This window comes from Rhinoraja longicauda, chromosome 9, assembly GCF_053455715.1.
Source record: "Rhinoraja longicauda isolate Sanriku21f chromosome 9, sRhiLon1.1, whole genome shotgun sequence".
Lineage (NCBI taxonomy): Eukaryota > Metazoa > Chordata > Chondrichthyes > Rajiformes > Arhynchobatidae > Rhinoraja > Rhinoraja longicauda.
The window spans coordinates 61,415,242-61,441,642 of record NC_135961.1 but is presented as its reverse complement, the minus strand read 5'-3'; the positions used below and the strand labels follow the sequence as shown (position 1 = coordinate 61,441,642).

The 26,401-nt window shown below is 46.8% G+C and overlaps 1 protein-coding gene across 2 annotated transcripts in view; it reads left to right on the top strand.

Moving 5' to 3' along the window:
* Nucleotides 1-6,120: 6,120 nt before the first annotated feature.
* The window catches only part of fermt1 (FERM domain containing kindlin 1), a 58,161-nt gene continuing 37,880 nt past the window's right edge, over nt 6,121-26,401 (top strand). The window contains exons 1-3 of one of the 2 annotated variants that reach the window (XM_078405936.1): nt 6,121-6,271; nt 11,725-11,958; nt 25,648-25,771. In XM_078405936.1, the coding sequence (XP_078262062.1) occupies nt 6,121-6,271; nt 11,725-11,958; nt 25,648-25,771 (509 nt within the window). Of the gene's footprint in view, nt 6,272-11,724; nt 11,959-25,647; nt 25,792-26,401 lie in introns of both variants that reach the window. The other variant, XM_078405935.1, reaches the window with a different exon arrangement.

Below are 26,401 nucleotides of genomic sequence, written 5' to 3'. Positions count from 1 at the left end.
CTCGTTTTCACACCTTACGCTTCCACGTCGCTTGTGTCTCCCTCTCCCCTGACTTTCAATCGGAAGAAGGGTATCGGCCCGAGACGTCACCCATTCCTTCTCTCCAGAGATGCTGCCGGTTCCGCTGAGTTGCTCCGGCATTTTGTGTCGATCTTCGGTGTAAACCAGCATCTGCAGTTCCTTCCTAACACAATGGTTCAATGGTGGTGCTATTTATTGTCACATGTGCAAAAATACAGTGAAATTCTTTTCTCTCACTCCAAAGACGTACAGGTTTGTAGGTTAATTGGCTTGGTAAAATTGTAAATTGTCCCTGGTGTGTGTAGGAAAGTGCTGGTGTGCGGGGATCGCTGGTCGGCACGGACTTGGGTGGGCCGAAGGGCCTGTTTCCGTGCTGTATCTCTAAACTAAACTAAACACATCGTGAGGGATGTGGTGCTGTTGTCAAGTCAAGTCAAGTCAATTTTATTTGTATAGCACATTTAATACCAAACCCACGTTGACCAAAGTGCTGTACATCACTTCAGGTACTAAGAAACGAACATAGACAATAGGTGCAGGAGGAGGCCATTCGGCCCTTCGAGCCAGCACCATCATTCAATGTGATCATGGCTGATCATTCTCAATCAGTACCCCGTTCCTGCCTTCTCCCCATACCCCCTGACTCCGCTATCCTTAAGAGCTCTATCCAGCTCTCTTGAATGCATTCAGAGAATTGGCCTCCACTGCCTTCTGAGGCAGAGAATTCCACAGATTCACAACTCTCTGACTGAAATAGTTTTTCCTCATCTCCGTTCTAAATGGCCTACCCCTTATTCTTAAACTGTGGCCCCTTGTTCTGGACTCCCCCAACATTGGGAACATGTTTCCTGCCTCTAACGTGTCCAACCCCTTAATAATCTTATACGTTTCGATAAGATCTCCTCTCATCCTTCTAAATTCCAGTTTATACAAGCCTAGTCGCTCCAGTCTTTCAACATATGACAGTCCCGCCATTCCGGGAATTAACCTAGTAAACGTACGCTGCACGTCCTCAATAGCAAGAATATCCTTCCTCAAATTTGGAGACCAAAACTGCACACAGTACTCCAGGTGCGGTCTCACTAGGGCCCTGTACAACTGCAGAAGGATCGCAAACAATGGCACACAAACATAACAGCACATACATAAACAGTTCACAGCGCCCCATCAGAGGGCCTCAAACGCCAGGGAGTAAAAATAGGTTTTGAGCCTGGACTTGAAGGAGTCGATGGAGGGGGCAGTTCTGATGGGGAGAGGGATGCTGTTCCACAGTCTAGGAGCTGCAACCGCAAAAGTTCCTTTTTGAAGAACATCTTTTCCATAATTGCATACCGACGACATCAATCTTTCAGATACACTGGTCCCAGGCCGTTCCAAAAATATGCAAGGCTTTGATGACGTTCAGTGACATGAGGCCAGTGAAATAACTTGAAGCCACGTTCCACAATGTCTCTCGTACCTGTTGATCCTCGGAGAAACAGCTTCCCTGGAAGCACAGCTTGTGCTGCCCCTGCTCACTCTGCGGGAAGTAAAAGCCTGTCTTGTGCAACAATTCCTCGCTCCTAGGGTTTGCCACTCCCGTTTACAGCTCCTACAATAAAACTTGCAGTAGTTGGCCCGGTTCCATTGTTTGTTCATTCTCAATGAGGGACGGGGTGAGTCATGTTATGTGCCCTGGTCTTGGACCGAAAAGATAGACGGAAGCAATAAATAAGTCTCAAAGAAAAGTCAAAATGACCCAGTTTAGTATAGTTTAGTTTAGTTTAGAGATACTGCGTGGAAACAGGCCCTTCGGCCCACCGAGCCCGCACCCACCAGCGACCCCCGCACATTAACACTATCCTACACACACTTGGGACAATTTACAATTGTACCAAGTATACAAAACCAAGTCAATTAACCTACAAACCTGTACGTCTTTGGAGTGTGGGAGGAGACCGAAGTTCTCAGAGAAAACCCGCGCAGGTCACGGAGAGCACGTACAAACTCCGTACAGACAGCACCCGTAGTCGGGATTGAATACGGGTCTCCCGCGCTGCAAGCACTGTAAGGCAGCAACTCTACCGCTGCGCCACCTGTTCTGCTGAATTAATGGAAAAACTTTACAATGCATGAACTCTAGGAACTAGGCCATTACGTTTGGAATATCTTTCTTGGGACCTGTACATGGATAGGAAAGGTTTGGATGGATATCGGCCAAATGCAGGCAGGTGGGACTGGTGCAGGTGGAGCACCTTGGTCGGCATGGACAAGGTGGCGCAGCGGTAGAGTTGCTACCTTACAACACTTGCCACGCCTGCGACCTGGGTTCGATCCCGACCACGGGTGCTGTCTGTACTGAGTTTGTACGTTCTCCGCGTGACCGCGTGGGTTTTCTCCAAGATCTTAGGATTCCTCCCACACTCCAAAGACGTACAGGTTTGTAGGTTAATTGGCTTGGTATAAGTGTAAATTGTCCCCACTGTGCGTAGGATAGTGTTAATGTGCGGGGATTGCTGGTCGGTGCTGACTCGATGGGCCGAAGGGCCTGTTTCCGCGCTGTATCTCTAAACTAAACTAAATCGAGAGATTGTGGCGTGCTGCACCTCTGGTCTATTTTCTTATTCCTTTCTTGGATGGGGGTTTGTGGGTCTATCATTTATTGTTTATCTAACGTTTATTGCCCATCTCTAATTGCCCTTTTGATTCACTGCATTCCTTTCGGGGAATGTGTCAGGTGGTGCAGCGGTAGAGTTGCCGCCTTAGAGAACCTAGAGTTGCCGGTTCGTGATGTCCCCGCCAGAGACCCGGGTTCGATCCTGACTGCGGGTGCTGTCTGTATGGAGTTTTTACGCTCTCTCCATGACCTGCGTGGGTTTTCTCCAGGATCTCCAGTTTCCTCCCACACTCCAAAGACGTGCAGGCTTGTAGGCTAATTGGCGATGGTCAAAAAATAGTCAATTGTGTGTAGGATGGTGTTAGTGTGCGGGGATCGCTTGGTCGGCACGGACTCGGTGGGCCAAAGGGCCTGTTTCCACGCTGTATCTCTAAGCTAAACTAAGGTAGTCCCACAGTGCTGTCAGAAGACTGATCTGTGGAATTCTCTGCCTCAGGCAGTGGAGACCAATTCTCTTGATGCTTTCAAGCGAGAGTTAGATAGAGCTCTTAATGATAGCAGAGTCAGGGGGTATGGGGAGAGGGTAGGAACGGGGTACTAATTGTGGATGATCAGCCATGATCACAGTGAATGGCGGTGCTGGCTTGAATGGCCTACTCCTGCGTCTATTGTCTATTGTCTAAGACAATTTTGATCCATTGATAATTCAGGAATGTTTATGAGTCGCGATGGTGAGGGAAGATGCAGGTGGTGGTTCTTGTGAACCTGTTGCAGCAATCCTTAGGAATAGAAGTTGTGGGTTTGGGACAGGGAGTTGGAGTAGCCTTGGTAAGTAAGCAGGTGCAGTCAGTGCATTTTGTAGATGGTGCACACTGCAGCCACTGTGCATTTGTAGAGAGAATGACTAAGCACGATGGATAGGTTGACAACACATGGGCTTAGTTTAGAGATGCAGCGTGGAAACAAATCCTTAGGCCCACCTGTACACTAGTTCTATGTTATCCCAGTTTTGCATCCTGCACTCTAGGGGCAATTTTACGGAAACCAATTAGCCTACAAACCTGTATATCTTTGGGGTACGGGCGGAAACCAGGGCACCCGGAGAAAATCCACGATATGATACCATACGATAGAACTTTATTTATCCCAGGGGGGAAATTGATCTGCCAACAGTCATAAAAACACAAAATACACCAAACACATGAAACATGAAATTAAAGTGGCGAGTGGAAAGGCTTGGGGGATGTGCAAAGATTGGGGAGGGGTGGGTGGGGAGGGTAATCGGTCTCAGTCCACGCCACGACAGAACGGTGGGGCGGCACGGTGGCGCAGCGGCACGGTGGCGCAGCGGTAGAGTTGCTGCCTTACAGCGAATGCAGCGCCGGACACTCAGGTTCGATCCTGACTACGGGCGCCGTCTGTACGGAGTTTGTACGTTCTCCCCGTGACCTGAGTGGGGATTTCTCCGAGATCTTCGGTTTCCTCCCACACTCCAAAGACGTACAGGTTTGTAGGTTAATTGGCTGGGCAAATGTAAAAATTGTCCCTAGTGGGTGTAGGATAGTGTTAATGTGCGGGGATCGCTGGGCGGCGCGGACCCGGTGGGCCGAAGGGCCTGTTTCTGCGTTGTATCTCTAAATGTTAAAAAAAAAGAAGGGGGAGGAGTTGTACAGTTTGATAGCCACAGGGGTGAAGGATCTCCTGCGGTGTTCTGTCCTGCATCTTGGTGGAACCAGCCTGTTGCTGAAGGTGCTCCACACGCGGTCACAGGAGAACGTGCAAACTCCGTACAGACAGTACCCATAGTCAGGGTCAAACCTGGGTCTCTGGCGCTGTAATGGCAGCAACACTACCGCTACCCCAGTGTGCCATCCAATCAAGTGGGCTTCTTTATGGTGGATAGTGCTGAGCATTGAAAGTGCACAACATAACGCTGGAGTAACTCAGCGGGTCAGGCAGCGTCTCTGGAGAAAAGGAATAGGTGATGTTTCTGGTGGAGACCCTTCTTCAGAGTAGTGCAGTGAGCACCTTGGTATTGTGTTGACAAGGGGAGAGTATTCCATTGTACTTCTAACTGATACCTTGTAGAAACGGTTTTTATTCACAAGATGCTGGAGTAACTTAGCAGGTCAGGCAGCATCTCAGGAGAGAAGGAATGGGTGACGTTTCGGGTCGAGACCCTTCTTCAGACTGATGTCAGGGGGGCGGAACAAAGGAAGGACACAGGTGGAGACAGGAAGATAGAGGGAGAACTGTGAAGGGGGAGGGGAAGAGAGGGACAGAGGAACTATCTAAAGTTGGAGAAGTCAATGTTCATACCGCTGGGCTGCAAGCTGCCCAAGCGAAATATGAGGTGCTGTTCCTCCAATTTCCGGTGGGCCTCACTATGGCACTGGAGGAGGCCCATGACAGAAAGGTCAGACTGGGAATGGGAGGGGGAGTTGAAGTGCTCAGCCACCGGGAGATCAGGTTGGTTAAAGCGGACTGAGTGAAGGTGTTGAGCAAAATGATCGCCGAGTCTGCGTTTGGTTTCGCCAATGTAAAGACGTTGACATCTAGAGCAGCGGATACAATAGATGAGGTTGGAGGAGGTGCAGGTGAACCTCTGTCTCACCTGGAAAAACTGTTTGGGTCCTTGGATGGAGTTGAGGGGGGAGGTAAAGGGACAGGTGTTGCATCTCCTGCGGTTGCTGGGGAAAGTGCCCGGGGAAAGTGCCCTTGTAGAGCGGAATGTCTTTGGAAGGTCAAGTGGCGGTTCACTCAGCTCAGAAGCCCGACTTGCCCATGCTGACCAAGATACCCCATCTACGCTTATCCGAGGGGTAACTTTTTCACACAAAGGGTGGTGGGTGTATGGAACAAACTGCCAGAGGAGGTAGTTGTGGCTGGGACAATCCCATCGTTTAAGAAACAGTTGGACAGGTACATGGATAGGACAGGTTTGGAGGGTTATGGACCAAGCGCAGGCAAGTGGGACTAGGGTAGCTGGGACATTGTTGGCTGGTGTGGGCGAGTTGAGCCGAAGGGCCTGTTTCCACACTGTATCACTCTATGACTCACTTGTTGGTGGAAGAGACCCACGCTAAAGAAAGTTCGAGGAAAGAACTGCAGATGTTTGTTTAAATCGAAGATAGACACAAAATGCTGGAGTAACTCAGCGTGACACGCAGCATCTCTGGAGAGAAGAAATGGGTGACATTTTGGGTCTCGACCCGAAACGTCACCCATTTCTTCTCTCCAGAGATGCTGCCTGTCCTCACTGAGTTACTCCAGCATTTAGTGTCTATCTGAAGAAAGTTCATTTTTTATTCTCCTCACTGAAACTCTGAAGAGAATAAGCATCTCAATAAATGTATTCTCTAAGTGTGTAAGTGGGGTGATTTAGTTGCTTGACAGTAGCTGATGCAAGCTATTGCTTTGCACGAGGTTCCATCAAAACCCATGGTTTGAAAACTCCTCAAATTTTGTTTTTATTGCTAGCTCCGCTGTTGGACCGTGGCAGGATGACATCCTCCAATGATTATGGAGCCACTTCGTGGGAGCTCAACGTTCAGGTGGATCAGCTAAGTGAAGATTTACCATTGGACTTCAAGCTGAGGGTAACAGGAGACTTTCATGTCGGTGGAGTCATGCTTAAATTAGTGGAACAAATCCGTAAGTGGATTTCTTGCAAAGTTATAAATTTCTTACCTCCCAAACGCAGGTAAATTAACTAGTTAGAAACAAGGACCTGCAGATGCCTGTTCCTTGTGTCCATCTCCCGCCCTAAAATGACATCTATCCATATTCTCCAGGGATGTGTTATTGTTATAGATAGACACAAAATGGTGGAGTAACTCAGTGGGTTAGGCAGCATCTCTGGAGAAAACGAATGGGTGACGTTTTGGGTCGGGTCTCTTATTCAGAGATTTTTCCTCCAGTCACGCTAGCCTGACCCTCTGAGTTACTCCATCATTTTGTGTCTTTTTTTTTACTGCTAAAATTACATGTTCGTGAGTCTGAAGAAGGGTTCTGATCCAAAATGTCACCTACCCATGTTCTCCAGAGATGTTGCCTGACCTGTTCAGTTACCCTGGCATTTTGTGTCTATCTTTGGTATAAACCAGCATCTGCAGTTCCTTTTATTTCCACAATGTAATAGTTACTTGTGATACAAGAAAGTGATACACACACCTATGAATTTCATCTTCCCCACCACTCCCTACTATCGTGAATCAAACTTTTTTTTAAAAAACAGCATTTAAACCCCTGAAATTAATTGCTTAAACATTTTAAATTTTGATAAACCTCTCATGTTCAGGCATCATCAAGTCAAGTCAAGTCAAGTCAATTTTATTTGTACAGCACATTTAAAAACAACCCACGTTGACCAAAGTGCTGTACATATCATATCATATATATCATATCATGTATATACAGCCGGAAACAGGCCTTTTCGGCCCTCCAAGTCCGTGCCGCCCAGCGATCTCCGTACATTAACACTATCCTACACCCACTAGGGACAATTTTTACATTTACCCAGCCAATTAACCTATATACCTGTACGTCTTTGGAGTGTGGGAGGAAACCGAAGATCTCGGAGAAAACCCACGCAGGTCACGGGGAGAACGTACAAACTCCTTACAGTGCAGCCCCCGTAGTCAGGATCGAACCTGAGTCTCCGGCGCTGCATTCGCTGTAAAGCAGCAACTCTACCGCTGCGCTACCGTGCCGCCCTGAGTACATCTGATTAGGTACTAAGAAACGAACATACAATGGCACACAAACATAACAGCACATACATAAACAGTTCACAGCGCCCCCTCAGAGGGCCTCAAACGCTAGGGAGTAGAAATAGGTTTTGAGCCTGGACTTAAAGGAGTCGATGGAGTGGGCAGTTCTGATGGGGAGAGGGATGCTGTTCCACAGTCTAGGAGCTGCAACCGCAAAAGCGCGGTCACCCCTGAGCTTAAGCCTAGACCGCGGGATAGTCAGTAGCCCCAAGTCGGCCGACCTGAGGGACCTGGAGATAGAGTGGTGGGTTAGAAGATTTTTGATATGGTGGGGGGGGGGGGGGGGGGGGGGAAGCCCGTTTAGGGCTTTGTATGTGAATAGGAGGAGCTTGAAGTTGATTCTGTACCTTACTGGGAGCCAGTGGAGAGAAGCCAGAATCGGGGTGATGTGGTCCCTTTTACGGGTACCCGTCAGGAGTCTTGCTGTGGTGTTTTGGACCAATTATGTTCAAGAATGAGTACACAGCCCCTGATTCCCATGTTGCCATGGAGGTTAATGCAGCCAATGTGTTACTTCTGGAGGATTTGCTGGATAACGCAGCAGTGTGAGTTACACTGGCAGAATGCAACATAGAATATACACCGATCAGCCAAAACATTATGACCACTGACAGACGAAGTGAATAACATTGATTATCTTGTTACAATGGCACCTGTCAAGGGGTGGGATACATTAGGCAGCAAGTGAACAGTCAGTTCTTGAAGTTGACGTGTTGGATGCAGGAGAAATGGGCAAGAGTAAAGACCTGAGCGACTTTGACAAGGGCCAAATTGTTATAGCCAGACGACTGGGTCAGAGCATCTCTGAAACGGCAAGGCTCCCGGTCAGCAGTGGTGAGTACCGACCGACAGTGGTCCGAGGAGGGACAAACCACAAACCGGCGACAGACAGGGTGTTGGGCGCCCAAGGCTCATCGATGCACGAGGCTATCCCATCTGGTCCAAACCGACAGAAGGTAACTAAAAAGGCAATACGGGGAGAAAAGATGAGGTACGAGGGTAAACTAGCAAATAATATAAAGGAGGATAGTAAAAGCAGGAAACATGTTCCCAATGTTGGGGGAGTCCAGAACCAGGGGCCACAGTTTAAGAATAAGGGGTAGGCCATTTAGAACAGAGATGAGGAAAAACTTTTTCAGTCAGAGAGTTGTGAATCTGTGGAATTCTCTGCCTCAGAGGGCAGTGGAGGCCAATTCTCTGAATACATTGAAGAGAGAGCTAGATAGAGCTCTTAAGGATAGCGGAGTCAGGAGGTATGGGGAGAAAGCAGGAACGGGGTACTGATTGAGAATGATCAGCCAGGATCGCATTGAATGGCGGTGCTGGCTCGAAGGGCCGAATGGCCTACTCTTGCACCTATTGTCTATTGTCTATTGTCTACTGTGGCACAAGTCACAGAAAATTTTAATGGTGGTCACGGGAGGAATGTGTCACAATACACAGTGCATCGCACCCTGCTGCATATGGGGCTGCACATGGAGGACTATCAGCATATTCGGCAGGTGGTCATAATGTTTTGGCTCATCTGGTCATAATGTTTTGGCCAATCGGTGAATTTTGACAGTAGAGTCAGAGAGTCACACATTCAGCAATGAAAACAGGTACTTCAGCCCAACTCACCCATGCCAATCGAAGTACCAGTCTCTGGCAGAATGTAGAAACAAGGAACTACAGATGCTGGGTTACACCAAAGGACAAGAAGTACTGGAGTAACTCAGCGGGTCAGGCAGCATCTCTGGAGAAGGTGACGTTTCGGGTCGGGGCCCTTCTTCAGACTGCAGAAAAAAGGGCCAGTTTAGTTTATTGTCACGTGTACTGAGGTACAGTGAAAAGCTTGCGTTGCGTGCTAACCAGCCAGAAAGACAATACACGATTACAATCAAAAGCCATTCGCAGTGTACAGATACTGTACATGATAAGGGAATAACGTTTAGTGCAAGGTCCCCTGCAAGAAGTTAGGAGGGAGAGATAGATCAGCCATGATTGAATGGCCGAATGGCCTAATTCTATTCCTATCACATGACCTTATGATCCAAAATGACTTGATGGGTTGAATGGCCTAATCCTACTCCTATCACATGACCTTATGATCCAAAATGACATGATGGGCTGAATGGCCTAATTCTACTCCTATCACATGACCTTATGATCCAAAATGACTTGACGGGCCGAATGGCCTAACTCTACTCCTATCACTTGTGACCTTATGATCCAAAATGTCACCTATCCATGTTCCCTAGAGATGCTGCCTGCTCTGCTGAGTTACTCCAGTACTTTGTGTCCACCTATCACTTGCCGGGCTTTTTGTTGCACCTCCATCTCTCCTCCAGCTTCCCCCCCCCCCCCCCCACCCTTACTACAATGTCCGAAGAAGTTATCTCACCCCGAGCCATCACCTGTCCATGTTTTCCGGAGATGCTGCCTAACCCGCTGAGTTACTCCAGCACTCTGTGTCCAAGCTCTGGCAGAGGTGCTGCTCCAAGAAAGGAAGTTTATGTGAATAAAGATTCTGGGAGTTTCTAAAGCCAGCTGCTGACTTGCAATTGCCCATTTTACGCAATAATGTTAGACACAAAATGCTGGAGTAGCTCAGCGGGTCAGGCTGCATCGAGGGAACAAAACCTCCAGGCTTCATCCCCAGGGCCATAGCTGCTATGAACCGGTCCTGCTAAGCCGGATGGTCACATCGCACAGTGATCCGGCACACATCTACTTGCACTTTATTCTGTTTTAAAACTGTTACAATTTGTTTCATTGGGTTTTTTAAATTAATACTGACTAGCTAATTAAATTATTGCATCGTATGGGAGGCGCATTCCCAATCTCGTTGTACCCCTGTACAATGACAATAAAGATATATTGTATTGTATTGTATTGAGAGAGAAGGAATGGGTGACGTTTCGGGTCGAGACCCTTCTTCAGACTGATTCGATGGTTCTTTGTTATTACCTGCATTGAGGCTCAGCGGAATTCTTTGTTTCCACACAGTTCAGCTAATTATGACGATACAAAAGCACATTCCCAAATTAAGTACAAAGTGTACAGAAATAGTACACTGGGACTGACAAGAGCCACCAGGTTTTGGTGCCATTTTCAAAGGCCTGGTTGCTTTAAGCGCGGCTGGCCGTACAGGCTGCGTTGCAGTGTTGGCCTGGCCAAGCGAAGCTGCAGTCTGAGATGTACCTCTTTGCAATCTTTCAGATGGAAATTACAGTTGTTGAGTCATAGAGTGATGCAGTGCGGAAACAGGCCCTTCGGCCCAACCTGCCCACATTGGCCACCATGTCCCAGCTACACTAGTCCCACCTGCCTGCGCTTGGTAAAAATTGGTAAAATGGAGACTTTAATGTTTGGCATTTCGTACGTCCAAGGGGGAGTTGTTAATTTTTCCTCAAACTAAAGTTTTCCTCAAACTAAACTGTGACAAATCCGAAATCATCATCATTGGACCAAAAACGCCCACCAAATCCGCCCACAACTTCACCCTCAACATCGACGGTTTCCCAGTATCCACCTCCCCTCACATCCGGAATCTTGGCATCATCTTTGATCAAACCCTCTCCTTCGACAAACACACTAAACACATCACCAAGACAGCCTTCTTCCACCTCAAAAACATCGCCCGTCTCCGTCCATCCCTCTCCTCCACAGCTGCAGAAAACCTCATCCACGCCTTCATCACCTCCCGTCTGGACTACGGTAACAGCCTCCTCTATGGTTCACCCTCAAAAATCATCAATAAACTCCAATACATCCAGAACTCCGCTGCCCGTCTACTCACCCACTCCCCGACCCGTGACCATATCACCCCCGTCCTTTACAAGCTCCACTGGCTCCCCATCCCCCAGAGAATCCAGTACAAAATTCTCCTCATGACCTACAAAGCCCTCCATAACCTGGCCCATCCTACCTGACTGACCTCCTCCACAGACACACTCCCACCCGCACCCTCCGCTCTGCTGCTGCTAACCTCCTGTCCCCCCCCCATCCGGACCAAACTCAGATCCTGGGGGGACAGGGCTTTCTCCATCGCTGCTCCCACCCTCTGGAACTCACTACCTCAAACCATCAGAGAATCCTCCTCACTCACCACATTCAAAACATCACTTAAGACTCACCTGTTCAACACTGCCTTCAACCACTGACCGTCACCTCACCTTCTGTCTCCTTTTTTGTTCGTTTATTTATTTATTTTTATGTTTTACTTACTCTGTAAAGCGTCTTTGAGTTTCCAGAAAAGCGCTATACAAACGAAATGTATTATTATTATGTATTATTCAAATTTAGTGACGAATTTACTTTAATCACGTTAACTTTATTTTATTTGGTCCATAGCTGTGCTGCAAGACTGGTCAGACCATGCTCTCTGGTGGGAGCAGAAGAAATGCTGGCTTCTGAAAACTCACTGGACGTTGGACAAGTACGGAATCCAAGCTGATGCTAAACTACATTACACACCGCAGCACAAACTATTAAAACTACTGCTGCCGAACATGAAGACCGTAAGATTAAAAGTTAGCTTCTCTGCTGTCGTCTTCAGGGCAGTGGTCGATATCTGCAAAGCTTTGAGTGAGTAGAGTACTTTGTTTTGTTTTCTAAAATCCATGGGTTAAAAAAAGGGCAGAAACTGGGCGTCATGGTGGCGTAGCGGTAGAGTTGCTGCCTTACACGTGCCAACGACACGGGCTCGATCCTGACTACGGGGGCCTGTCCGTACGGAGTTTGTACCTTCGCCCAGTGACCGCGTGAGTTTTCTCCGGGTGCTCCGGTTTCCTCCCACGCTCCAAAGACGTACACGTTTCTAGGTTAATTGGCTTGGTAAAATTGTAAATTAGCCCTAAATGGACAATAGACAATAGGTGCAGGAGGAGGCCATTCGGCCCTTCGAGCCAGCACCGCCATTCAATGTGATCATGGCTGATCATTCTCAATCAGTACCCCGTTCCTGCCTTCTCCCCATACCCACTGACTCCGCTATCCTTAAGAGCTCTATCCAGCTCTCTCTTGAATGCATTCAGAGAATTGGCCTCCACTGCCTTCTGAGGCAGAGAATTCCACAGATTCACAACTCTCTGACTGAAAAAGTTTTTCCTCATCTCAGTTCTAAATGGCCTACCCCTTATTCTTAAACTGTGGCCCCTTGTTCTGGACTCCCCCAACATTGGTAACATGTTTCCTGCCTCTAACGTGTCCAACCCCTTAATAATCTTATACGTTTCGATAAGATCTCCTCTTATCCTTCTAAATTCCAGTGTATACAAGCCTAGTTGCTCCAGTCTTTCAACATATGATAGTCCCGCCATTCCGGGAATTAACCTAGTAAACCTACGCTGCACGCCCTCAATAGCCTATAATGTAGGATAGTGTTGGGCCAAACCACTGTTTCAGTTCTGTATCTCACTGGTGGAGCAGAACATATTGTCGATGAAACGGAGATTGGACTTGAACTCTTGACTTGAGAAGAAAGAGGTGTCAGTCACCTCATTGAGACGTACAGATTTCTTCCAGGGCTTGTTAGGTGGATGCAGGGATGATATTTGCCCTGGCCGGGGTATCTAGAACCAGGGACACAGTGTCAATAAAAGAAATTGGTCGACACCAAGTACTGGAGTAACTCAGTGGGTCAACCAGGACTTTTGGAGTAAAAGGATGGGTGACATTTTGGGTCTGGAGAAAGATGGTGGGGAGGGAGGTGTCTGAGATCGTTCGGGTGAATATGAGGGAAGGGCGAAAGTTAGTGGTGAAGTTTAATAAAGGCCATGAGTTCTGCACACCAGAAGTGCCTTGACCCAAAGCTCCCAAGGGTCGGGCCATACCACTACCGACCCCTCGGCACGGGAATGGACCGGTCCAGGGCAGCGGTCCTTTGCTACGGATATAAGGACGAGGTTTTGGGCGCGAAGTCATTCCAGCAGACTTGACCGGTCTGATAACTGTAATAAAACCAAACCTCCCGAAATACCCGGCTCCTCGCCTTTATTTCAGGCCTCTTTCGATGCGCCACAACCCATCCTTTATCTTCAGAGATGCTGCCTGACCTCCTGAGTTACTCCAGTACTTTGTGTCATGGTATCATTGGTATAAACCAGCATCTGCAGTTCCTTGTTTCTTAACGAATTGGTTGTTCAGGACTGGAATTGGGGAAAACATCTTCACCCATAGACAATAGACAATAGGTGCAGGAGGAGGCCATTCGGCCCTTCGAGCCAGCACCGCCATTCAATGTGATCATGGCTGATCATTCTCAATCAGTACCCCATTCCTGCCTTCTCCCCATACCCCCTGATTCCGCCATCCCTAAGAGCTCTATCTAGCTCTCTCTTGAATGCATTCAGAGAATTGGCCTCCACTGCCTTCTGAGGCAGAGAATTCCACAGATTCACAACTCTCTGACTGACAAAGTTTTTCCTCATGGGTCCTTGGAATTCTCGACCCAAGAGAGCTACAGAGTATGTTGAAGGTGTTCTTTAGATCACATGGATATTATGGGAATAGAAAGATATATGGCTAGCACAGTGTGTAACTTTGAAGTAAATGATTAGCCATGTCCTTGCTGAGGAGGTACAATGGATCAATGGACTATGACTGCTTTTATTCTGTTACATGTGACTGAAAAGAGATGATGTGAAATCAAATCTGATTAAAAATAGAGAAAGAAATAATTCGGGGAGAAATCATGAAGGGTCAGCACGGTGGCGCAGCGGTAGAGTTGCTGCCTTACCGCGCCAGAGACCCTGACTACGGGTGCTGTCTGTACGGAGTTTGTACGTTCTCCGCGTGACCTGCGTGGGTTTTCTCCGAGATCTCAGGTTTCCCCCCACACTCCAAAGACGTCCAGGTTTGTAGGACAATTGGCTTGGTAGAAGTGTAAAAATTGTCCCTCGTGTAGGATAGGGTTAATGTGCGGGGAACGCTGGTCGGTGCGGACTCGGTGGGCCGAAGGGCCTGTTTCCATGCTGCATCTCCAACCAAACTTAACTAAACTAAACAGGACGAGGCAAAAGGCAGCACATTTTACAACAACCTCTTGGAACAACTTACAACCTGTTTGTTGAGAGTCCACGTTTTTTTCTTGTTTCATTCTGTGCCTCCGAGAGATCAATATAATGTCAGCGTGACAAAGCTTTTCATTAATGGTGATAACAGCCCATATACCTGTCGAGAGATTCGCTTCATTTGGTTGCCGGGAGATGGGTGACTGTGAACACTCGGCCTTTTGTTGCCTACGGGGTAATCATGGATGAAAGTCTCACCACCTCTCTACGACTTATTGGTGATTTCGATGGCAGGTCTTTGAAACAGCAATACGTTTGTGGTCAATTCTTACGTCAGTTTTTTAGGTTGGAGACACAACGCGGAAACAGGCCCCTTCGACCCACTGAGTCCACGCCGACCAGCGATCCCCGCACACTAGCACTATTCTACACACACCAGTGACAATTTTACAATTTTACCAAGCCGATTAACTTACAAATCTGTACGGCTTTGGAGTGTGGGAGGAAACCAGAGCTCCCGGAGAAAGCACACGCAGGTCATGGGAAGAACGTACAAACTCCGTACAGACAGCACCCGTAGTCAGGATGGAACCCGGGTCTCTGGTGCTGTAAGGCAGCAACTCTACCGCTGCGCCACCGTGCAGCCCGTTTCTCTTCCCCATTTTCGTCTCATAACAATAATCTCAGCAGACCCTCTGTAAACTGTTTGAAATTGTGTCTGCTCAAACTATTTAGTTTATTTTATTTAGAGATTCAGTGTGGAAACAGGCCCTTTGGCCCATCAAGTGCACCCTGACCATAACACTAGTTCTATGTTATCCCACTTTCTCATCCACTCCTTACACACACTAGAGGCAATTTGCTGCAGCCAATTAACCTACGTACCCACACGTTTATGGGACATGGGTGGAAACCGGAGCAGCCGGAGGAATCCCACGCAGTCACAGAGAGAACAGGCAAAAGCCTCAAAGTCAGCACCTGAGATCAGGATCGAACTCTGGCCTCTGGCGCTGTGAGGCAGCAGCTCGACCAGCTAGGTAGATTAATTTGGAACTAATTTTGAATTAATTTTCAACTAATTGACTAGCTCCACTCTGCCACCCTTTCTGATTGATATAAGCAAATTTATTAGATGATTTAGCCTTTCAACAATCTGCTACATCCAAATCTGGAAGCAGCTAGCTTTCATTTGGATGTGAATTGATTATACAACAGATTTAAAAGGAATCTGAGCGATAACTTTTTCACACAATGGGTGGTGGGTGTATGGAACAAGCTGCCGGTGGAGGTAGTTGAAGCAGGTACTATTGCAACGTTTGGAGGGATATGGGCTAAACAGAAGCAGGTGGGACAATTGTAGATGTTGTGTAGTGTAGTCTGAAGAAGGGTCTTGACCCGAAACTTCGCCCATTCCTTCCCTCCAGAGATGCTGCCTGTGCCGCTGAGTTACTCTAGCATTTTGTGTCTATCTTCTGTGGATAGGGCATGTTGGCTGTTGTGGGCAAGTTGGGCCAAAGGGGCCAGTTTGCATGCTGTAAGACTCTATGAGTCTATGACCCCACAACTGTGAGAAGAGGCTGTGTGTGTGTGTGTGTGTGCGTGTGTGCGTGTGTGCGTGCGTGCGTGCGTGCGTGCGTGCGCGCGCGCGTGCGTGTGTGTTTGGGCATTTGGGGGAAATTTGTAAGCATGATCCCTACTTTAAATACTGAACATTTTTAAAGCTTGCAAGTTGGAATATGGAAACTGACCATAAGTATGCACAGCTTCAGTTTCAGTTTATTTTATTGTCACGTGTACCACAGTTTCATGGTGAAACTTTTTTGTTGTGAACTGCGAAGAGGATGCTAGGAGGTTGCAGGGTGACTTGGACAGGTTGAGTGAGTGGGCAGATGCAGTATAATGTAGATAAATGTGAGGTTATCCACTTTGGCGGCAAGAACAAGGAGTCAGATTATTATCTCAATAGTGTCTGATTAGGAAAAAGTGCAACGAGACCTGGGTGTCCTTGTACACCAGTCACTGAAAGTAAACATGTAGGTACAGCAGGCAGTGAAGAAAGCTAATGGCATGTTGGCCTTCATAACGAGAGGATTTGAGTACGGGAGTAAAGAGGTCCTTCTGCAGTTGTACAGGACCCTGGTGAGACCACACCTGGAGTACTGTATGCAGTTTTGGTCTCCTAATTTGAGGAAGGACATCCTTGCTATTGAGGCAGTGCAGCGTAGGTTCACGAGGTTAATCCCCGGAATGGCGGGACAGTCATATGAGGAAAGATTGGAAAGACTGGGCTTGTATTCACTGGAGTTTAGAAGGATGAGAGGGGATCTTATAGAAACGTAAAAAATTATAAAAGGACTGGACAAGCTCGATGCAGGAAAATTGTTCCCAATGTTTGGGGGAGTCCTAAACCTGGAGGCCACAGTCTAAGAATAAAGGGGAGGCCATTTAAAACTGAGATGAGAAAAAACTTTTTCACCCAGAGAGTTGTGAATTTGTGGAATTCTCTGCCACAGAAGGCAGTAGAGGCCAATTCACTGGATAAATTTAAAAGAAAGTTAGATAGAGCTCTAGGGGCTAGCGGAATCAAGGAATATGGGGAGAAGGCAGGCACGGGTTACTGATTGTGGATGATCAGCCATGATCACAAAGAATGGCGGTGCTGGCTCTCGAAGGGCCAAATGGCCTCCACCTGCAGTTTATTATTAATAATGCTTATGATATATTGTGAACACATCAGCTGCAAAGGGGTGTCCAGGGAGGGTGGGTGAGGGTTATTTTTGTTGTTATATATAAAGAACAAAATGGAGGGGAATGTAATGCATCACGTTTTTTCTTATTGTATCTTTCCTTCAATAAAAATAAATATTTAAAAAAAATAATACTTAAAATATAATAATTTAAGAATTTAAGAATCTAAAATGTTATATTCTATATCTTTCAATTTATATTAATCTCTTGCAGGGGAGGAGGATGTGGGGGGTCTGACTGATATATATATAGATAGATACATCGTGAGGGATAATGATTTAGTGCAAGGTAATGCCAGCAAAATTCGATCAAGGATAATCCGAGGGTCACCAATGAGGTAGATAGTAGTTCAGCACTGCTCTCTGGTTGTGGTAGGATGATTCGGTTGCCTGATAACACCAACTTTCGTTGCACAGCTGTTCAGTAACTTCTTATTTCGTCCTGAAATTACTTTTGGATCATAGGTTTCATGTGTAATGACCATCAGTTTGAGTTTTACGTAAAATTGCAAACACATTCCTGTTTACAATCTTCACAAGGGAAAAGACAAGTGGTGACCTGTACTGAAAATCAGGCGCATTGTTGCAGAACAAAATAATAGCGATTAGCAATCCATCACTCCGCCTTCAGTTATCTGGTCAAATGTGCTTGAAATCATCTGCAGTGACGTTTATTAAAGTATTTACAGAAATTGGACGAGGACATTTTAAAAGGGGGAAGCCATTTGGAATATACTGCACTTTTCTTTTTAGATTGATCCTGGCACAATCCAATATACTGCACCAAACGTCAAAGTGACATTTCACCCTTCAAATCAAAGACAACGCTAACAATTAATAATGATTCGGTTCTCGTTCTCTGTCGTGTGTGTGTGTGTGTGCGTGTGTGTGTGTGTGCACGGGCGCATGCGTATGTGTGTGTGTGTGTGTGCATGCATATATGTGTGTGTGTGTGTGCGTGGGTGGATGCGTATGTGTGTGTGTGCGTGTGCATGCGTGTGTGCACGTGTGCATGCGTGTGTGCTCGTGCATGCTTGTGTGTGTGTGCGGAGAGAGGGACAATAGACAATAGACAATAGGTGCAGGAGTAGGCCATTCAGCCCTTCGAGCCAGCACCGCCATTCAATGCGATCATGGCTGATCACTCTCAATCAGTACCCCGTTCCTGCCTTCTCCCCATACCCCCTCACTCCGCTATCCTTAAGAGCTCTATCCAGCTCTCTCTTGAAAGCATCCAACGAACTGGCCTCCACTGCCTTCTGAGGCAGAGAATTCCACAGATTCACAACTCTCTGACTGAAAAAGTTCTTCCTCATCTCCGTTCTAAATGGCCTACCCCTTATTCTTAAACTGTGGCCCCTGGTTCTGGACTCCCCCAACATTGGGAACATGTTTCCTGCCTCTAATGTGTCCAATCCCCTAATTATCTTATATGTTTCAATAAGATCCCCCCTCATCCTTCTAAATTCCAGTGTATACTGGAAGAGAGAGAGAGATCACAGCAATGACCGTCAGATAGTGGAGGATGAAAATACAGGGATTTATTGCTCGGAAACTAATTCCAGAATAACCTAAGGTATTTATTCACAAAATGCTGGAGTAACTCAGCAGGTCAGGCAGCATCTCAGGAGAGAAGGAATGGGTGACGTTTTGGGTCGAGACCTTTCTTCAGACTGATGTCAGGGGGGCGGGACAAAGGAAGGATATAGGTGGAGACAGGAAGATAGAGGGAGAACAGGGAAGGGGGAGGGGAAGAGAGGGACAGATGAACTATCTAAAGTTGGAGAGGTCAATGTTCATACCGCTGGGCTGCAAGCTGCCCAAGCAAAATATGAGGTGCTGTTCCTCCAATTTCCGGTGGGCCTCACTATGGCACTGGAGGAGGCCCATGACAGAAAGGTCAGACTTGGAGTGGGAGGGGGAGTTGAAGTGCTCAGCCACCGGGAGATCAGGTTGGTTAAGGCGGACTGAGCGAAGGTGTTCAGCGAAACGATCGCCGAGCCTGCGTTGGGTTTCGCCGATGTAAAGAAGTTGACATCTAGAGCAGCGGATACAATAGATGAGGTTGGAGGAGGTGCAGGTGAACCTCTGTCTCACCTGGAAAGACTGTTTGGGTCCTTGGATGGAGTTGGCGGGGGAGGTAAAGGGACAGGTGTTCTTTTGTTCTAATGTGTTCTCAGGTGTTCTAATGTTCTTTGGTAAATGGAGCTGTAGAAGATTTAACAAAGTAAATGCAAAATCGGTTGCCAAGGTTTCAGCTATTCAGTTTCAATGCAAGTAGCTGCTTAATGCCAGCACAGAATGTATTAGTGTTTTCCAATGGAAATAACCTGCACTTGATGCCTGTATCTGATTTGCATGGTTTGTCACATCAGTTGCTTTTCTCCGTGATCTTTGTGTGGAGACAGTCCCCATTGGCAAAAGGTAACATAATGTAGTTCAGACGCATCAAAGCATTGTTGTCCACTTTGTTGCTGGAGGAACTCAGCGGGTCAAGCACTATGTGTGGAGGAAATGACCACCATGATACTTTATGGTCACATGTACGTGATACAATGAAATTCTTCATTTTGCATTCAATAGACAAAGTATGCAAAGAGTTGCCACCTATAGGGTGCCGAAGTTGCAAAAGTATTCAATACAGTCCCGATAGTCTCTCTTCGCTCTCTTGACCCCCCCCCCCCCCAGATAGATGACAAGGTAGGTTCTTGATTAGTACGGGTGTCAGAGATTATGGGGAGAAGGCAGGAGAATGGGGTTAGGAGGGAGAGATAGATCAGCCATGATCGAATGGCGGAGTAGATTTGATTGGCCGAATGGCCTAATTCCATTCCTATTCCATATGACATTTCGGGTCAGGACTCTTCTTCAGAAGAGCGGCACGGTGGCGCAGCGGTAGAGTTGCTGCCTTACAGCGAATGCAGCGCCGGAGACTCGGGTTCGATCCCGACTACGGGCGCCGTCTGTACGGAGTTTGTACGTTCTCCCCGTGACCTGCGTGGGTTTTCTCCAAGATCTTCGGTTTCCTCCCACACTCCAAAGACGTACAGGTATGGTAGGTTAATTGGCTGGGCAAATGTAAAAATTGTCCCTAGTGGGTGTAGGATAGTGTTAGTGTGTGGGGATCGCTGGGCGGCGCGGACCCGGTGGGCCGAAGGGCCTGTTTCTGCGCTGTATCTCTAAAAATCTAAAAGAGTCCTGACCCAAAACGTTGTCTCGCTGTTGCCTCCACAGATGCTGCCTGACCCACTGAGATCCTCCAGCACTTTTGTGTTTTACTCAAGGCTCCCCCATCCACCATCTGCAGTTCCTTGTGTCTCCATTGTCCACATTTACTTTGGACGTGATAATTTTGGGAAGAAGGAAAACGAACTTTTGATTTTTGATACGGAATTCGTGGGAATGTCTTTGCAATCGTTGTTGGGCTGAAATTCGGGAGAAATGTTTTTTTGCGGATACGAGGAACTGCAGATGCTGGTTTACAAAAAAAAAGACACAAAGTGCTGGGGCAGCTCGGCGGGACAGACAGCATCTCTGAATTTCCTCGGAAGGCATTTAGAAACATAGAAACATAGAAAATAGGTGTAGTAGTCCATTCGGCCCTTCGGCCATTCAATATGATAATGGCTGATCATCCAAAATCAGTACCCCGTTCCTGCTTTCTCCACATATCCCTTGATTCCGATAGCTCCAAAGAGCTACATCTAACTCTCTTGAAAATATCAGTCTGAAGAAGGGTCCCGACGTGTTGTTGCTGCATTTTTTAAAAAGCCATGCAGATAAGTAATGAAGGTTCAGGCCAAATTGCTAGCCAGCTGAGAGCTTCAGTCAGCTGCCTGGCGTTGAAACAACAAAGACATTGTGAGCCAATTTAAACTCCCGAGACTGCGTGTGTGTGTCTGTTTATGTTGCGTTCAGATGTATTATTTCACTAATGCTTTTGCAATGTGTTTTGAAGAATGTAATTTTCCCTGTGGAGATTTATTTGTTTTCCTTGTGGTTGGAACTTGGGTCCTCTTGGTGACCGGCCGACACCTTTCAATACACGTATTAATCTCGAACACGAGCTCTCTCCCACATTGACTCCCAATACAATTAACGGGCTTGACGTGTGTCTTCCGATAAAACTCTTTTAAGCAGTGGAAACAGCTGTTCAGGCTGACAAAATATTGCCTCCTTTGTTTCAAAAACATTTTTTCAACCTTGGTCGAGTAATGACGTTTGGGGAAAAAACAAGTTTCTACTCCATAATGAGAAAATGTTTGCGCTAGGATTATCTATTTGGCTGGTGTGTAATGTCAGAAGAAGATTAATAGGATGTCAAATGGTGTGGAAATTTGGGGTTTATTTTTCCAAAGTTATAAAGACTGCTTTGGCAAAATTTCAGTTGCAAGATTCTAAATCACCAAAGATAGACACAAAAAGATGGAATAACTCAGCGGGACAGAAGGAATGGGTGACATTTCGGGTCGAGACCCTACTTCAGACACCACTTAGGATTTAGAGTCATAGTGTGATACAGTGTGGAAACAGGCCCTTCAGCCCAACTTGCCCACACCAGCCAACATGTCCCAGCTACACGTTGGTACATATCCCTCCAAACTTGGTCCATGGGTCCAAGGCGCTAGGTCCATATCCCTCCAAACTTGTTCTATCCATGTACATGTCTAACTGCTTCTTAAACGTTGGGATAGTCACAGCCTCACCCACCTCCTCTGGCAGCCTGTTCCATACACCCACCACCCTTTGTGTGAAAAAGTTACCCCTCAGAATCCTATTAAATCGTTTCCCCTATGTCCTCTGGTCCTCGATTCCGCCACTCTGGACAAGAGATTCTGTGCATCTACCCGATCTATTCCTCTCATGATTTTATACACCTCCATAAGATCACTCCTCATCCTCCTGCGCTCCAAGGAATAGAGACCCAGCCTGCTCAACCTCTCCCTATAGCTCAGACCCTCTAGTCCTCGCGACATCCATGTAAATCTTCTCTGAACCCCTTCAAGCTTGACAATATCTTTCCTATGACATGGTGTCTTGGTAGTAGCCAAATATTGTCTTGGCGGCACGGTGAATACTGAGAATACTACCAAGTTATGTTAAGATTTGACACGGCTGAATTTTGAACCCATTAAATAGGTGGTTAGCCTGCTCAGTACACTAAGAATGTATTAATAAGTGTAAGAAAATAACTGCAGATGCTGGTACAAATCGAAGGTATTTATTTCACAAAATGCTGGAGTAACTCAGCAGGTCAAGCAGCATCTCAGGAGAGAAGGAATGGGTGACGTTTCGGGTCGAGAACCTTCTTCAGACTGATGTCAGGTGGGCGGGACAAAGGAAGGATACAGGTGGGGACAGGAAGATAGAGGAAGAACTGGGAAGGGGGAGGGGGGGACAGAGGGACAGAGGAACTATCTAAATGCGCGTAGTATAAAAAATAAAGTGGATGAGCTTGAGGCTCAGTTAGTCATGGGCAAGTATGATGTTGTAGGGATCACTGAGACATGGCTACAAGAGGACCAGGGCTGGGAACTGAATATTCAGGGGTACACAACGTATAGAAAAGACAGACAGGTGGGCAGAGGGGGTGGGGTTGCTCTGATGGTAAGGAATGATATTCATTCCCTTGCAAGGGGTGACATAGAATCAGGAGATGTTGAATCAGTATGGATAGAAATGAGAAATTGTAAGGGTAAAAAGACCCTAATGGGAGTTATCTATAGGCCCCCAAACAGTAGCCTCGACTTAGGGTGCAAGTTAAATCAGGAGATAAAATTGGCGTGTCAAAAATGTAATGCTACGGTGGTTATGGGAGATTTCAACATGCAGGTAGACTGGGAAAATCAGGTTGGAAATGGACCCCAGGAAAGAGAGTTTGTAGAGTGCCTTCGAGATGGATTCTTAGAACAGCTTGTACTGGAGCCTACCAGGGAGAAGGCAATTCTGGATTTAGTGTTGTGTAATGATCCTGATCTGGTAAGGGGACTAGAGGTAAAAGAGCCATTAGGAGGCAGTGATCACAAGTTGATAAGTTTTACTCTGCAAATGGAAAGGCAGAAGGGAAAATCGGAAGTGTCGGTATTGCAGTATAGCAAAGGGGATTACAGAGGCATGAGGCGGGAGCTGGCCAAAATTGATTGGAAGGAGGCCCTAGCAGGGAAGACGGTAGAACAGCAATGGCAGGTATTCCTGGGAATAATGCAGAGGTTGCAGGATCAATTTATTCCAAAGAGGTGGAAAGACTCTAAGGGGAGTAAGAGACACCTGTGGCTGACAAGGGAAGTCAGGGAAAGCATAAAAATTAAGGAGAGGAAGTATAACATAGCAAAGAAGAGTGGGAAGACAGAGGATTGGGACTCTTTTAAAGAGCAACAAAAGTTAACTAAAAAGGCAATACGAGGAGAAAAGATGAGGTACGAGGGTAAACTAGCCAATAATATAAAGGAGGATAGCAAAAGTTTTTTTAGGTACGTGAAGAGGAAAAAAATAGTCAAGGCAAATGTGGGTCCCTTGAAGACAGAAGCAGGGGAGTTTATTATGGGGAACAAAGAAATGGCAGACGAGTTAAACCGTTACTTTGGATCTGTCTTCACTGAGGAAGATACACACAATCTCCCAAATGTTCTAGGGGCTGGAGAACCTAGGGTGATGGAGGAACTGAAGGAAATCCACATTAGGCAGGAAATGGTTTTGGGTAGACTGATGGGACTGAAGGCTGATAAATCCCCAGGGCCTGATGGTCTGCATCCCAGAGTACTTAAGGAGGTGGCTCTAGAAATAGTGGAAGCATTGGAGATCATTTTTCAATGTTCTATAGATTCAGGATCAGTTCCTGTGGATTGGAGAATAGCAAATGTTATCCCACTTTTTAAGAAAGGAGGGAGAGAGAAAACGGGTAATTATAGACCAGTTAGTCTGACATCAGTGGTGGGGAAAATGCTGGAGTCAATTATAAAAGACGAAATTGCTGAGCATTTGGATAGCAGTAACGGGATCGTTCCGAGTCAGCATGGATTTACGAAGGGGAAATCATGCTTGACAAATCTACTGGAATTTTTTGAGGATGTAACTAGGAAAATTGACAAGGGAGAGTCAGTGGATGTGGTGTACCTCGACTTTCAGAAAGCCTTCGACAAGGTCCCACATAGGAGATTAGTGGGCAAAATTAGGGCACATGGTATTGGGGGTAGGGTACTGACATGGATAGAAAATTGGTTAACAGACAGAAAGCAAAGAGTGGGGATAAATGGGTCCCTTTCGGAATGGCAGGCAGTGACCAGTGGGGTACCGCAAGGTTCGGTGCTGGGACCCCAGCTATTTACGATATACATTAATGACTTAGACGAAGGGATTAAAAGTACCATTAGCAAATTTGCAGATGATACTAAGTTGGGGGGTAGTGTGAATTGTGAGGAAGATGCAATAAGGCTGCAGGGTGACCTGGACAGGTTGTGTGAGTGGGCGGATACATGGCAGATGCAGTTTAATGTAGATAAGTGTGAGGTTATTCACTTTGGAAGTAAGAATAGAAAGGCAGATTATTATCTGAATGGTGTCAAGTTAGGAGGAGGGGGAGTTCAACGAGATCTGGGTGTCCTAGTGCATCAGTCAATGAAAGGAAGCATGCAGGTTCAGCAGGCAGTGAAGAAAGCCAATGGAATGTTGGCCTTCGTAACAAGAGGAGTTGAGTATAGGAGCAAAGAGGTCCTTCTACAGTTGTACCGGGCCCTGGTGAGACCGCACCTGGAGTACTGTGTGCAGTTTTGGTCTCCAAATTTGAGGAAGGATATTCTTGCTATGGAGGGCGTGCAGCGTAGGTTCACTAGATTAATTCCCGGAATGGCGGGACTGTCGTATGTTGAAAGGCTGGAGCGATTGGGCTTGTATACACTGGAATTTAGAAGGATGAGGGGGGATCTTATTGAAACATATAAGATAATTAGGGGATTGGACACATTAGAGGCAGATAACATGTTCCCAATGTTGGGGGAGTCCAGAACAAGGGGCCACAGTTTGAGAATAAGGGGTAGGCCATTTAGAACGGAGATGAGGAAGAACTTTTTCAGTCAGAGGGTGGTGAAGGTGTGGAATTCTCTGCCTCAGAAGGCAGTGGAGGCCAGTTCGTTGGATGCTTTCAAGAGAGAGCTGGATAGAGCTCTTAAGGATAGCGGAGTGAGGGGGTATGGGGAGAAGGCAGGAACGGGGTACTGATTGATAGTGATCAGCCATGATCGCATTGAATGGCGGTGCTGGCTCGAAGGGCTGAATGGCCTACTCCTGCACCTATTGTCTATTGTCTATTGTCTAAAGTTGGAGAAGTCAATGTTCATACCGCTGGAGTAACTCAGCAGGTCAGGCAGCATCTCAGGAGAGAAGGAATGGGTGACGTTTCGGGTCGAGAACCTTCTTCAGACTGATGTCAGGTGGGCGGGACAAAGAATGTATTAATGCATTGCAGCATTTTGTTCTAGTTGAACCTACGAGATTTCATTGTTTTTGTGAAATTCTTTCAGATATACGAAGACCTGAGGAACTTTCCCTGTTGAGACCGCGAAAAACTATCTGTAAAAAGAAGAGTAAAGAAAAGATCGACACACATCCAATTAATGAAGATATTTTAGATTTGGATCAGACGCCATTATCTCCAGGATCAATAGGTAATTACAATGCGGTGAGCCATACTTGTCTGAATCTGAAGAAGGGTCTCGACCCCAAACGTCACCCATTCCTTCTCTCCAGAGATGCTGCCTGGCCCGCTGAGTTACTCCAGCATTTTGTGTCTATCTTCGGTTTAAACCAGCATCTGCAGTTCCTTCCTACACAAAACTACTGATGCTGGAAGCCCTAAACAAAACAGGCGGCGCAGTGGTAGAGCTTTTGCATGGCAGCGCCAAAGAACCAGGTTAGATCCTGACCTGACATCTTAAACAACTTGCGATAGTCCCTGCCTCAACCACCTCCTCTGGCAGCTAATCCCATACACCCACCACACATTGTGTAAAAAAAACGTTACACCTCAGGTTTCTATTTAATCATTCCCTCCTCGCCTTAAACCCATGCATTCTGCTTCTCGATTCCTCTACTCTGGGCAAAAGACTCTGTGCACCTAGCCGATCTATTCCATGATTTTGTACACCCCCATAAGAAGGCGCTGCGGTAGATTTGCTGTGTTTGCAGCACCAGAGACCCGGATTCGATCCCGGCTACAGACGCTGTCTGTACGGAGTTTGCACATTCTCCCCGTAACCTGGGTGAGTTTTCTCCGAA